Source organism: Oncorhynchus tshawytscha, linkage group LG18 (assembly GCF_018296145.1).
Source record: "Oncorhynchus tshawytscha isolate Ot180627B linkage group LG18, Otsh_v2.0, whole genome shotgun sequence".
Lineage (NCBI taxonomy): Eukaryota > Metazoa > Chordata > Actinopteri > Salmoniformes > Salmonidae > Oncorhynchus > Oncorhynchus tshawytscha.
In genome coordinates this window covers 4137436-4151184 of record NC_056446.1, presented here as the reverse complement: position 1 = coordinate 4151184, position 13749 = coordinate 4137436, and the positions used below count along the sequence as shown (strand labels likewise).

The window sequence follows — 13749 nt, the reverse complement described above, 5'->3', positions numbered from 1 at the left end:
TACCGGCAAACGCTTATGAAGGCTCAACCAATTCAGGTCCTTGAGCCCGTTGTCCAGGCCCCGCGCCTGCACTCCCTCCCAGACCACTGACGAGATGCCCGCTACGGGCGCAGGACTCCCTGCCTGCCTGACCTCCTCGTACAGGTGCCTGTGGTCTAAACCTACTCGGGCAACTTCAACCTCGGGGTGCGCACGCAGCCACTTGGCCGCATGACCAAAGTGCCACGGCAGCTGTTCCGCCCGAGGACCCGTGTTAGACCACACCATTACGCTTCTCGCCTGATACGAGAAGAACACCCGCAGGAGGTAACCGGACGGGTGTATCACTGGCTGAGCAAGCTCCGCTAACAAGAAAGAAACAAAAATTGAGTCCAGCTTGAGGGGGAAATGTGGTACCCCCCTACCTCCCTCCCCGATGGGACAGATCATGCGTGCCCTGGCGACCCACTCGCACCTGCCACTCCACATAAACTGAAACACAAGCCTCACTAGAGGCCTCCTCAGACAAGCCGGCAATGGGTAGATATATGCCAAATACAAAAGAGACGGCAACACATCCACCTTTAGGACCAGGACTTTGCCCATAAAAGACAAATACCTAGCCTTCCACATTGCTAGCTTCCTCTGTACCACTGCGATACGCATGTTCCAGTTTAGCGTCGCTGAGCCGGAGGTCTCAAAATGAACCCCGAGAATCCTCAGGGCCCCTTCACAGAGAGATAACCCCCCAGGCACATCCGTTCTACCGCGCCATCTTCCGAAAAACTTGACGGAAGACTTTGCATGGTTCAGAACTGCTCCCGACGCTCGGGTGAAATCCCCAAAGATGGCAAGGGACCTTGTCAGGCACGAGTCCTTGCACAACAGCAAGGAAGTGTCGTCGGCGTACTGCGTCATCTTAACACGCAGCCCACCACTTCCAGGGATCAACAAGCCTTCCACCCCTGTGTCTGCCCTAATGGCAGCCCCCAGAGGCTCCATGTACAGAACGAAGAGGAGAGCCGAGAGTGGGCATCCCTGCCTGACCCCAGACGAGAGGTCAAAAACGTCACCTAAGTGACTATTTACACTAACTCGACACCCGCTCCGACATATAAAGTACGGATCCATCCTATAAACTTCTCCCCAAATCCTAATCTACCTAACACCCTGAATAGAAAAGATCTATTCACGCGATCAAAAGCTTTCGCCTGATCTAGCGCTGCTACCATTAAAGGCAGCCCTCTATCTTCAACCCAAGCGATGGAATCCCTGATCAACTGTAGGTTCCATCTTATAGAGCGGCCCTCTACCCCGCACGTCTGATCCTCGTGGACGACGTAGGGAAGGGCTGTGCGCAACCGGTCTGCTAAAACCTTTGCAAGAATCTTGTAATCTACGCACAGCATGGTCAATGGCCGCCAGTTGCCAAGGTCAGTTGCTTCCCCCTTCTTATAAAGAAGTGACAGCACACCAACAGCCATTGATCCCCCGGGACCCCGTCTCAAGGATGGCCTTCAAGACTTCGAGAACCACTGGTCCAAGTATACCCCAAAACTTGAGGTAAAACTCAGCCGGCAGCCCATCCATCCCAGGCACCTTCCCTTTTCCCATCCTCCTAAGAGCGCTCTCAACCTCTTCTAGTGAGATCTGGGCCTCCATCACGTCTCTAATGTCCTCTGGCAACCGCCGGGACAAGTGTTCTAAAAACACGTTTCCCTGCTCTACATCTATTTCCCTTTCCTTAAATAAACCTTGGAAATGATCAGTTGTCACCCTGACCATTTCCTCTGGTTTACTTACTATACTACCATTTTCTTCCCTAACTCCATGCATTACCTTCCTACTCTGCCTGGCCCTAACCGACTTAAAGAACATAGCGGAACAAGTCTCATTATGTTCTAGAAAGCCACTATGCGCACGCTCCAGGAAAGCTCGAGCCTTCTGCTCCTGCAGCTCCCTGAGCTGCGCCTTTAGGGCTGCGAATCTCTCCCAGTCAATCGACCCGCCGAGGTTGCCTGCCTCGTACTCGAGTTCAATTAACCTTTGGATACGATCCACCTCCCTCCTTTCCTCCCTTTTTTTCCTTCTACAATATCCTATTATAAAAGCCCTAATCCTCACCTTAACTAAATCCCACCACTCTAACACCCCCTCGCACATGGACCGGAGGCCGTCAAGCCTCCGAAAGAAACAAAAAAATGCGTCAACGAAAGCCTGCTCCTCCAGTATATCCCGATCTAACTTCCAGTACCCCCTACCGAAGAGGCAGACTGGCGACCCCACCTGCAGGAACACCCCGTCGTGATCCGTGAAGAAAACAGGCAACAGCCGCCCAGACAACTGACCCAAAGACCTGGATACAAAAATGTAGTCGAGCCTCCGCGCAACCCCCCTGGAGTTGCGCCATGTAGGACCGACCATTGCCGGAGTAGTGTGCAGGCCACCATCAACCAGACCATGGCAAGCCATTAGCCCAGAGATGGCACCTGCACTGCTATCACCGCCTACCCCTAAATCTATATTAAAGTCTCCTCCTATCACCAAGTGCCTGTTTGTAACACACAGGGGCGCCAGACAGTCCACCATCTCCTCCTGTCTGCCGCCACCTGTGGCCCATACACCCCAATTAACCTATATCTAGCTTCTCTAAACTTAACATCTATCCCCAAAACTCTACCCTGCATTATTACAAAAGTGTTCTCTATTTTAACCTCTCTATGCCCACACAAAATCCCTACTCCTGTTGAGTGCACCCCTCCTATGCCCCAAAAAGATTCCCCTTATCCCACTCCCTCTTAAATCTACACACATCCCCACCATCCCTCAGGTGAACCTCCTGTAAAAACAGAAATCAAACCCCACACCCTCTAAATAACAAAAAACCGCCCTCCTTTTAACATTATTCCTTAACCCCTAACATTTAGACTAAAAAAAGAAACAGAACTATTCATTTAATTATTAACAAAAAACAAAAAACAAAACCAAAAATGCTCCCCTGGTCCAAAAAAACAGGAGACTCACCCTGATGCCCCCTGGTCCATCCACCAGGCAGTGTGGGACGTCCTCCTCCTCTCCTGACGCCCCCATCCTCCATCCCAACCCAAGTGTGTTGGGTCCTCCCCCTCCCCACCCACCATCCCCCCTCCCATGCATGTAGGGGACTCCTCAAACAGGAGTTGGGATCCCTCTAGCAAACAGCCCACCGACCCCTCACTGGAGTCATCCACTAAAATGCAAGGGGCTGAGGCAAACCGGGAGGACAAATTACCCTCCCCCCGCCACTCTCTTAGCCCCCTCCCCTCCACACCCCCTCCCTCTCACTTCCTGCCAAGCTCCCCTCTTCATCCCTTTCTTCTTTGGTGAAGGAGGTAGCGGGGAGACACAACATCCCATCCCCGCTAACTCCTCCACCAAATCCCTCATTTCGACCTCGAGGAAGCCTGGCAGGCTGTCCCCCACTCCTTCCCCCATCTCCCCCCTCCCACCCCCTCCCCTCCCACCTCCACTCCTCCCTCCTTCTCCGTCACTGTCCCTGTCACTGTCCCCGTTCCCTCTTCCACTCCTTCTCGCACCACTGTCCCCTTCACCGCTCCTTTACGTTCTTCTGCCTTCTTTTCCTTCTCCTCTTCTTTTCCACTCTTTCCTTCTTTCTTTCTTCTCATTTCTTCCTTCTTTCCATCCTCTTCTCTTGCCTTCTTTTCCCCTGTGCCATCCGTACAATCCGCACGCGTCCTTTCTTTCCTCCCCCCATCCCCCGCTCCCCCCCCAGCTGCAGACGCGTATGACCTGTGACGATCTGGGCAATCACGCCACAGGTGTTCTCTGGAGCCACACCCGTGGCAAGCCTTGGGCTCGTCACACTCCCTGGCCTCGTGCTCTTCCGACCCACAAAAACGACATTTCTTGTTACTGCACGAGGCCAGGGTATGGCCGTAGGCCATACAACGCCTGCAGAACGGGGGCTGACGTGCATAGTAGAGTGTTCCCCTGTCAGCCCCCAGGGAGAACATCGCCGGAGGATGGAGGTAGCCATCCACACTCTTCGGGGACTCCCTGAGTAACGCCTGGAAGCCTCTCTTCCCATTCCAGAAACCCAGGGAGTCCCTGAGGTTTCGCTGAGGAGACATTGTCCATGTACCTCCCCAGAAAGGCCCTCACTTCTTCGTCCTTCACGTGCGGATTGTACATGGTTACGGTGACCACCCTGAAGTTGTTTCTTGCCAGGCTGGTCACCGTGTAATGACACAGGGGACCTTCTTCTTTCCCTTCCGTCACCGTCTTCATAATCTCATTGTGTTTTTCTTCCAAATATAGGGTTACATCAAACCCCTTCTCCATTGGGTTCCCCTGAAGGCATAGCACATCTTTAACCTTCAATTTTAGGTGCCCCATTAGGATGTTCCTCCCGAAGGTTTCTCTCCCCCAAGGCTCCATCTCTTTTCCCCGCCAAGAAAAGCGCACCGTGTTGGCCAGTCCAATTCCCGGAACCGACGGTCCAGATGTACTTTGCGCCATCTCCTCACGGACGATGGCGCACCCGTCCCACCACCTCAAACTTATAAACAGGAAGCAAAATAACCAAAAAGGTGGAGCAACTAAAGGTGTTGCCTCTCCACATCTATCAAGACAACTGGAGCACTGGGCCAGACACTCTTAAATATAACCTGGACTAGCTCAGATGAAACACCTTCCCACTAACGAGATGGACAATCCAGCACAGGTGTAACACATACTGACTAATGAGGTGACACCAATCGACCAATCTGTGCACTGAAGACACATTTCAGTTGAATGCATTCAGTTGTACAACTGACTAGGTATCCCCCTTTCCTACGTTCTAAAATCAAACCTCAAAATATAAATGGAAAAACCAAAGCCTGTAAAACCGTCCCCTTTAAGACAACAAATATATCCTACATTTTTGATGGACAAGTTTGCTCACCACCAACAGAAAACAACTTCCATTTCATATTATACTCAACTACAATGCTTCACCAATATGAACATGGTGTACTGGCTGTCAACAATAAAAACAAGAAAAAAACACATATTTCTGAATAATAATATACAATCCTATCATTTCTATAGACTCCTAAAACTCAATAGCTTCTAGAACTCTCGTCTTCCTAAAACTCACTAGCTTCTAGAACTAACCAATATAAACATAATCAACTACAATGATTCACCAACATAAACATGGTGTGTACGTACTGGCTGTGAACAATTGAAGCATTGAAACATTTCTAAATATATATATTTTTCTTATTTTTTGAAAAACCTCACTAGCTTCTAGAACTCTCGTCCCCTTGGAACGAGCCCAAACAAAACTCATCTCTAATAAATTTTGATCCATGGCAACGCACTGGCTAAGTGCAAAACACAAATATTTTTGACTGCCCACCCTTGAGACAATCAGCAACCTTACCACAGACATGACTGATTTCAAGAGGAAACTCCTACGAAATCCGTAGTGATTGTCCACCTCACTGCAGAGCTTCTCTCTCCTTTCAGGGTTCACTCAATAGGCATGTTACTGGATCGGGGCCCAGTCCCAATGTCATGCTCTACTACATTTGGGTTGGCACATTTGAGAATGAACCCTGAAATTATTAAAGCAGGGCACCAATGTCAATATAATTGTACCCCAAAAATGTCAGTTTGTTGGATAAATAATATTTATGACTAAATGTTACATGAATTGTAAATATAAAATATCACCACCAAATGTACACCCCTTTGTAAATATGTATTGACAATAATTCACTAACCTCTTTAGGATACGCCCCTTTTCCCCCAATTTTCACCTAAAATCGAACAATTTTCACCTAAAATCGACACCCAAATCTAACTGCCTGTAGCTCAGGCCCTGAAGCAAGGATATGAATATACGTGGTACTATTTGAAAGGAAGCACTTTGAACTTTGTGGAAATAAGAAAGGAATGTAGGAGAATATAACAGAATAGATCTGGTAAAAGATAATACAAAGAAACAACCAACCGTTCTTTTGTATTTTTTGTGTAACATCATCTTTGAAATGCAAGAAAAAGGCCATAATGGATTATTCCAGCCCAGGTCCAATTTAGATTTTGGCCACTAGATGGCATCAGTGTATGAGCAACGTTTTAGACTGATCCAATGAAACATTGCATTTCTGTAAAAATGTTGTATCAAGACTGCCCAAATGTGCCTAATGTTTATTAATAACTTTTTATGTTCAAAATGATGCACTCTCCTCAAACAATAGCATGGTATTCTTTCACTGTAATAGCTACTGTAAATTGGACAGTGCAGTTAGATTTACAAGAAATTAAGCTTTCTGCCAATATCAGATATGTCTATGTCCTTGCAAATGTTTTTGTTACTGACAACCTCATGTTAATCGCATTAGTCTACATTAGCTCAACAGTCCCGGTAGGTGAGTAGGTGATTTGAGACATGCTTCTTCAGTAGTGGTTAGAGCGTTGGCCCAGTAACTGAAAGGCTGCTGGATCGAATCCCGGAGCTGACAAGGTAAAAATCGGTCGTTCTGAGCAAGGCTGTGGACGTCGATTAAGGCAACCCCCCACAACTCCGTTAATATTAAATACGGAAGATGCATTCAGTTGAACAACTGACTTCCCTGAAGACAATTAGTGTTTGAATTTTGTCAAGAAATACTGGAGTGACAATTAATAAAATTGATTATGGGGCAATTTATTATTCGGCGTCCATGTGTATAGGCTGCAAGTACGTTGAAATTAAGTTGTTTTAAAGTCACTAAATGACATCTTTTCAACTAAAACCGAACATATATTGGTCAACAACATTTTGCTATTTTGATACGGTAGCCCCAATGTCAAAACACAGATTTAACGTGTCCAAATCAATAACCAATATGCAGAAACAGTTTGTGATATATTGAAAACCTAAACATAAAATGTGCAATTAACACAAACATCTGCCACAATAATCATATTACTTGTATTTTTTAAACAAGCACCTTATAAACTGCACAAGCACCAGAAACACTGTTGTTTTGACAAGTAGCAATAAATCACTGATTTCGATTAGGTGGGAAATCAGGTTGTACATGTTAACACAACTAAAAAAAACATATGGAAATTGGAGATATCTGTTACTGGTTAGAGGACAACCTGCAGAAGACAGTCAGCTACATTTTGGAGAGATGGAACACTTACTTGTCATCGCTCATCAATATCATGTTGAAATCAATTGCGCGAAAGGGAGGAGATGAGGTTGCACGTCCTGTTAAAACTAACAGCTCAAAAACCACACAGAATCTGGGAATAATGTGTACAACACTGGTTAGAAGACAACTTGTAGAAAACAGAGGTAAGTGCAACACAACTCTTTTTTTTTTGTTAGTCACTTTTTGTTAGACCAAATAAATAGTACTCTTCAATTCAGAGCCTGGATTTTCCACCTGAGGCTAATATCCATATCATGCTGAAATCAATAGAACAGGGGATAAACATTTAGGGTTCTACATTGTGACATCATTAAAATACTGCTACTACAATGTTAAAACATTCTACATTGTGACATTAATTCATTGATATCATGAAACAACTCCTTCATGTATGTTTTTGTGATGTTTGATCAAAGATCTTTTACTAGAGTACCTCTTGTCACATTGATCACAGCTATACTATTTCTCTCCTGTGTGTGTTCTCTGGTGTGATATCAGGCTGAATGACTGACTAAAAGTCTTCCCACATTGGTTAAAGTTTTACGATTTCTCTCCTGTGTGTGTTCTCTGCTGTTTAGTCAGACTGCTAGATGTAACGTATCTCTTCCCACATTGATCACAGCTATAAGGTTTCTCTCCTGTGTGTGTTCTCTGATGTGATTCTAAACATCCTGAAGAAACAAAACTCTTTCCACAGTCAGAGCAGCTAAAAGATTTCTCTCCTGTGTGTGTTCTCTGGTGTTTAGTCAGACTGCTACATGTAAGATATCTCTTCCCACATTGATCACTGCTATAAGGTTTCTCTCCTGCGTGGATTCTATGATGAATTGTAATGCCTGCTGAGGAGGTGAATCTCTTCCCACAGTCAGAGCAGCAATGAGTTTTTTTCCCTGTGGGTCTCTGCTGGTGTTTCTTGAGGAGTTCTGATCTGGAGAGACTTTTCTCTGCCTCGTCAGCATCATGATGTTGTTGAAGCTCACCAGAGGATCCACTATATTCACGTGTTCCTGTGTGAACAACAAAGTCAGACAGATGGGTTAAAGGCCCACAACAACAGAAAACCATTGTAAAAGGTGATGCCAACAGCATAGCCATGTTGTACAACAATTGACTGTGTAAATTATTTGACAATTGTCTTAAGACAGTCAAATGAGAAAGTCCTATTTTGTCTTGTTTTCACATCAGTAGAAACATCGATGATTGTAGGCTAGAAGAAAGTTATTCAAGTTGTTGAAAAGAGGTTGTGATTGTGCATTTCACATTACTCTTGGATTACAATTATAAGTCTCGTTTGAATGTCCTGTGTGTTATTGTTGCAAATCAACTGCTTTATACTTAAAAAAACACTTCAACCAGTAAAATGCTCTTTGGCTATCTTTTCCATCAGCCTGAAACTGATGGATTGTACATCAAGTGTATGCCAAATTGGCCCAAAACTTCACCCAACAACAACATAGACCTACTGTAGGACCCATAACACGGTATATACACTGGACTATATATCATTTATATTATTATTATATTATAATACAGTAGGAAATTGCTCCCAAGGATGAACCAGACGTGTGGAGGTCTACCATTTCTTTCTGAGGTCTTGACTGATTTCTTTTGATTTTCCCATGATGTCAAGCAAAGAGGCACTGAGTTTGAAGGTAAGCCTTCAAATACATCCACAGGTACACCTCCAATGGACTCAAATGATGTCAATTAATCTCTCAAAAGCTTCTAAAGCCATGACATAATTTTCTGGAATTTCCCAAGCTGTTTAAAGGCACAGTCAACTTTGTGTATGTAAACTTCTGATCCCCTGGAATTGTGATATAGTGAATTATAAGTGAAATAATCTACCTGTAAACAATTGTTGTAAAAATTACTTGTGTCATGCACAAAGTAGATGTCCTAACAGACTTGCCAAAACTATAGTTTGTTAACAAGAACAAGTGTATATAAAATGGACAGACTATGTCTATACTGCTCCTACATGTGTAACAACACAGTGCGTTCGGAAAGTATTCAAACACCTTCACTTTTTCCAAATTTTGTTACGTTACAGCCTTATTCTAAAATGGATTTAAAAACTTTTTAAAAACGCCATCTACACACAATACCCCACAATGACAAACCAAAAACACGTTTTTAGATTTTTTTTGCTAATTTATTAAAATAAACTGAAAAATCTACATAAGTATTCACACGTTTACTACGTACTTTGTTGAAACACCTTTGGCAGCGATTACATCCTCGAGTCTTCTAGAGTATGACGCTACAAGCTTGGCACACCTGTATTTGGGGAGTTTCTCCCATTCTTCTCTGCAGATCCTCTCAAGCTTTGTCAGGTTGGAAGGGGAGCGTCGCTGCACAGCTATTATCAGGTCTCCGATCGTGTTCTAGTCCGGGCTCTGGCTGGGCCACTCAAGGTTATTCAGAGACTTCTCCCGAAGCAACTCCTGTGTTGTCTTGGCTGTGGGCTTAGGGTCATTGTCCCTTTGGTAGGTGAAGCTTCAACCCAGTCTGAGGTCCTGAGCTCTCTGTAGCAGGTTTTCATCAAGGATCTCTCTGCACTCTGTTCATCTTTCCCTCGATCCTGAATCGTCTCCCAGTCCCTGCCGTGATGCTGCCAACACAACGCTTTACGCCAGGCTAGCCGCTTGGCAGTCAGGCCAAAGAGTTCAATCTTGGTTTCATCAGACCACAGAATCTTGTTTCTCATGGTCTGAGAGTCTTTAGGTGCCTTTTGGCAAACTCCAAGTGGGCTGTCATGTGCCTTTTACTGAGGGGTGGCTTCCATCTAGCCATTCTACCATAAAGGCCTGATTGGTGGAGTGCTGTAGAGATGATTGTCCTTCTGGAAGGTTCTCCCATCTCCACAGAGGAACTCTGGAACTCTGTCAGAGTGAACATCGGGTTCTTGGTCACCTCCCTGACCAAGGTCCTTCTCCTCCGATTGCTCAGTTTGGCCGGGCGGCCAGCTCTAGGAAGAGTCTTGGTGGTTCCAAACTTCCATTTAAGAATGATGGCGGCCACTGTGTTCTTGGGGAACTTAAATTCTGCAGACATTTTTTGGTAACCCTTCCCCAGAACTGTGCCTCGACACAATCCTGTCTCTGAGCTCTATGGACAATTTCTTCAACCTCATTGCTTGCTGTTTGCTCTGACGTGCATTGCCAACTGTGGGACCTTATATAGACAGGTATAATCATAAACAATATGATTTAATGTGGCACAAAACAAAAACACAAATTCTCAATCAAAAATATAAGTCAGAATATAGCCTTTCTATTCTCTCATGTGATTTCAGGTTCTCTGACTGGGAAAATGCCCTTCCACACAGAGAAAGAGCAGTGACAGGGCTTTTTCAGTGTGTATTCTCTCATGCTCCTTCAGGCTCCTTAAAACCAGATAAAACTCTTTCCACACTGGGAGCATTGGAAAGGCTTTTCTCCTGTGTGTCATCTCTCATAAGCTTTAAGGTCCCCTACTCGTTTAAATCAGTTTTTAACGCTGGGAGCAGTGGTAAGGCTTTTCTCCTGTGTGTGTCCAATCATGCTCGTTCCGGCTCCCTAACTGAATAGAACTCATTCCACAGTGGGAACAGTGATAAGTCTGGTCCCTGTCCTACCAAAGACAGGGTATTTAGTTAAATACTAAAAAGAGAACTGAATTAAACCTCCATAAAATAAAACTGTCTTCCTGCGAGGCTAGATTCCTCAAAAACCTGAAGTCAGTTTTCAGAACATACCATAATTTTCATAACTTGGTGGCTGCCATTATAATTACAATGTACAACATAAAATCTAACCTTGCTTTCATGTTTATAGGCTGAGCAGAGCTCTATAATAGGGAATGGGAAAGGGAGATACTTAGTCAGTTGTACAACTGAATGCATTCAACTGAAGGGTATTTTCCGCATTTAACCCAACCAATAAAACTCATTCCACACTGGGAACATTGGAAAGGCTTTTCACCTGTGTGTATTCTCTCATGTCTTTTTAGGTTACCTAACACAATAAAACTCTTTCCACACTGGGAACATTGGAAAGGCTTTTCTCCTGTGTGTGTCCACTCATGCTCCTTCAGGCTCCTTGACTGAATAAAACTCATTCCACAGTGGGAACAGTGATGAGGCTTTTCTCCTGTGTGTATTCTCTCATGCCTTTTCAGGTTAGCTAACACGGTAAAACGCTTTCTACACTGGAAACAATGGAAAGGTTCTTCTCCTGTGTGTGTCCACTCATGAGCTTTTAGGTCCACTGATCGGGAAAATCTCTTTTCACACTGGAAGCAGTGGTAAGGCTTTTCTCCTGTGTGTATTCTCTCATGACTTTTCAGGTTAGCTAACAGGGTAAAACTCTTTCTACACTGGGAAGCCTGGAAAGGCTTTTCTTCTGTGTGTGTCCACTCATGTGCCTTCAGGCTCCTTGACTGAATAAAACTCATTCCACAGTGGGAACAGTGATGAGGATTTTCTCCTGTGTGTATTCTCTCATGCCTTTTCAGATTAGCTAACAGGGTAAAACTCTTTCCACACTGGGAACATTGAAAAGGCTTTTCTTCTGTGTGTGTCCTCTCATGAGCTTTTACGTCCCCTGATCCGGAAAACTGTTCACATTGGATGCAGTGGTATGGCTTTTCTCCTGTGTGTGTCCTCTCATGGCGTTTTAGGTTCCCTAACCAGCGAAAACTCTTTTCACAGTGGGAGCAGTGGTGTTGTCTCTCTGGTTTGGGAGTTTCTGGGTCTGGTTCCCGGGTCTGGTTCCCCTGAAGGACTCTTCCTGCTGTCATAGTGAGAGTCTGCTCTTTCTCCTGTCAAAGACAAACAGTATCTAGTTATACAGAGACCTAAATGAAACCTCCAAATGATAAAACTGTCTTCCTATGAGGTTTAATCTAGACTAGATCCATCAATAAAAGAGCAGAACTGGTCATCACAGAGTGGCTGTAGTGCTTTGTAGACTGGGTAAATCCATTTGAATTCAATACATTTTTGACAGCATCCCTTTTGATTTAAAAAAATAAGCTTTCCTTACATGTTTGACTATGGAAGAAGTAGTAAAAAAGCGACTATTTGAAACTGAATATAAAAACATTCATGAGATATACAGTACCAGTTAAAGGTTTGGACACACGTACTCATTCATGGGTTTGTCTTTATGTTTTACTATTTTCTACATTGTAGAATAATAGCGAAGACATGACAACTATGAAATAACACATATGGAATCATGTAGTAACCAAAAAAGTAGTAAACAAATCTAAATATATTTTAGATTCTTCAAAGTAGCCACCCTTTGCCTTGATGACAGCTTTGCACACTCTTGGCAGTGTCTCAACCAGCTTCACCTGGAATACTTTTCAAACAGTCTTGAAGGAGTTCCCACATATGCTGAGCACTTGTTGTCTGCTTTTCCTTCACTCTGTCGTCCAACTCATCCAAACCATCTCAATTGGGTTGAGGTCGGGTGATTGTGGAGGCCAGGTCATCTGATGCAGCACTCCATCACTCTCCTTTTTGGTCAAATAGCCCTTACACAGCCTGGAGGTGTGTGGGGTCATTGTCCTGTTGAAAAACAAATTATAGTCCCACTAAGCGCAAACCAGATGGGATGGCATATCACTTCAGAATGCTGTGGTAGCCAGACAGGTGTGTGGCTTTCCAAATCATGTCCAATCAACTGAATTTACCACAGGTGGACTCCAATCAAGTTGTAGACACATCTCAACGATGATCAATGGAAACAGTATGCACCTGAGCTCAACTTCAAGTCTCATAGCAAACGGTCTGAAATAAGGTATCTGTTTTTTCTTTTTAATAAATGTGACATGTTTTCTACAAACCTATTTTAGCTTTTTTATTATGGAGGTATTGTGTGTACAGTCATGGCCAAAAGATTTGAGAATGACACAACTTTTAATTTTCACAAAGTCTGCTGCCTCAGTTTGTATGATGGCAAATTGCATATACTACAGAATGTTATGAAGAGTGATCAAATGAATTGCAATTAATTGAAAAGTCCCTCTTCGCCATGCAAATTAACTGAATCCCCCCAAAAAACATTTCCACTGCATTTCAACCCTGCCACAAAAGAACCAGCTGACATCATGTCAGTGATTCTCTCGTTAACACAGGTGTGAGTGTTGACGAGGACAAGGCTGGAGATCACTCTGTCATGCTGATTGAGTTTGAATAACAGACTGGAAGCTTCAAAAGGAGGGTGGTGCTTGGAATCTTTGTTCTTCCTCTGTCATCCATGGTTACCGGCAAACACGTGCCGTCGTCATTGCTTCGCACAAAAAGGGCTTCACATGCAAGGATATTGCTGCCGGTAAGATTGCACCTAAATCAACCATTTATCGGATCATCAAGAACTTCAAGGAGAGAGGTTCAATTGTTGTAAAGAAGGCTTCTGGGCGCCCAAGAAAGACCAGCAAGCGCCAGGACCGTCTCCTAAAGTTGATTCAGCTGCGGGATCGGGGCACCACCAGTACAGAGCTTGCTCAGGAATGGCAACAGGCAGGTGTGAGTGCATCTGCACGCACAGTGAGGCAAAGACTTTTGGAGGATGGCCCGGTGTCAAGA

The 13749-nt window shown here is 44.4% G+C and overlaps 1 protein-coding gene across 1 annotated transcript; it reads right to left on the bottom strand.

Annotated features, from left to right (window-relative positions):
* Window positions 1-10376: 10376 nt before the first annotated feature.
* Window positions 10377-11966, bottom strand: LOC121839965 (zinc finger protein 239-like). Its single transcript, XM_042300600.1, has one exon. It carries the CDS (start codon window positions 11952-11954, stop codon window positions 11037-11039), a length of 918 nt encoding a protein of 305 aa, XP_042156534.1. The 5' UTR covers window positions 11955-11966; the 3' UTR covers window positions 10377-11036.
* Window positions 11967-13749: the final 1783 nt, after the last annotated feature.

Bases quoted from the DNA above. Each gene is read 5' to 3' on its own strand.
- LOC121839965 (XM_042300600.1), bottom strand. From the start codon at position 11,954: ATGACAGCAGGAAGAGTCCTTCAGGGGAACCAGACCCGGGAACCAGAC.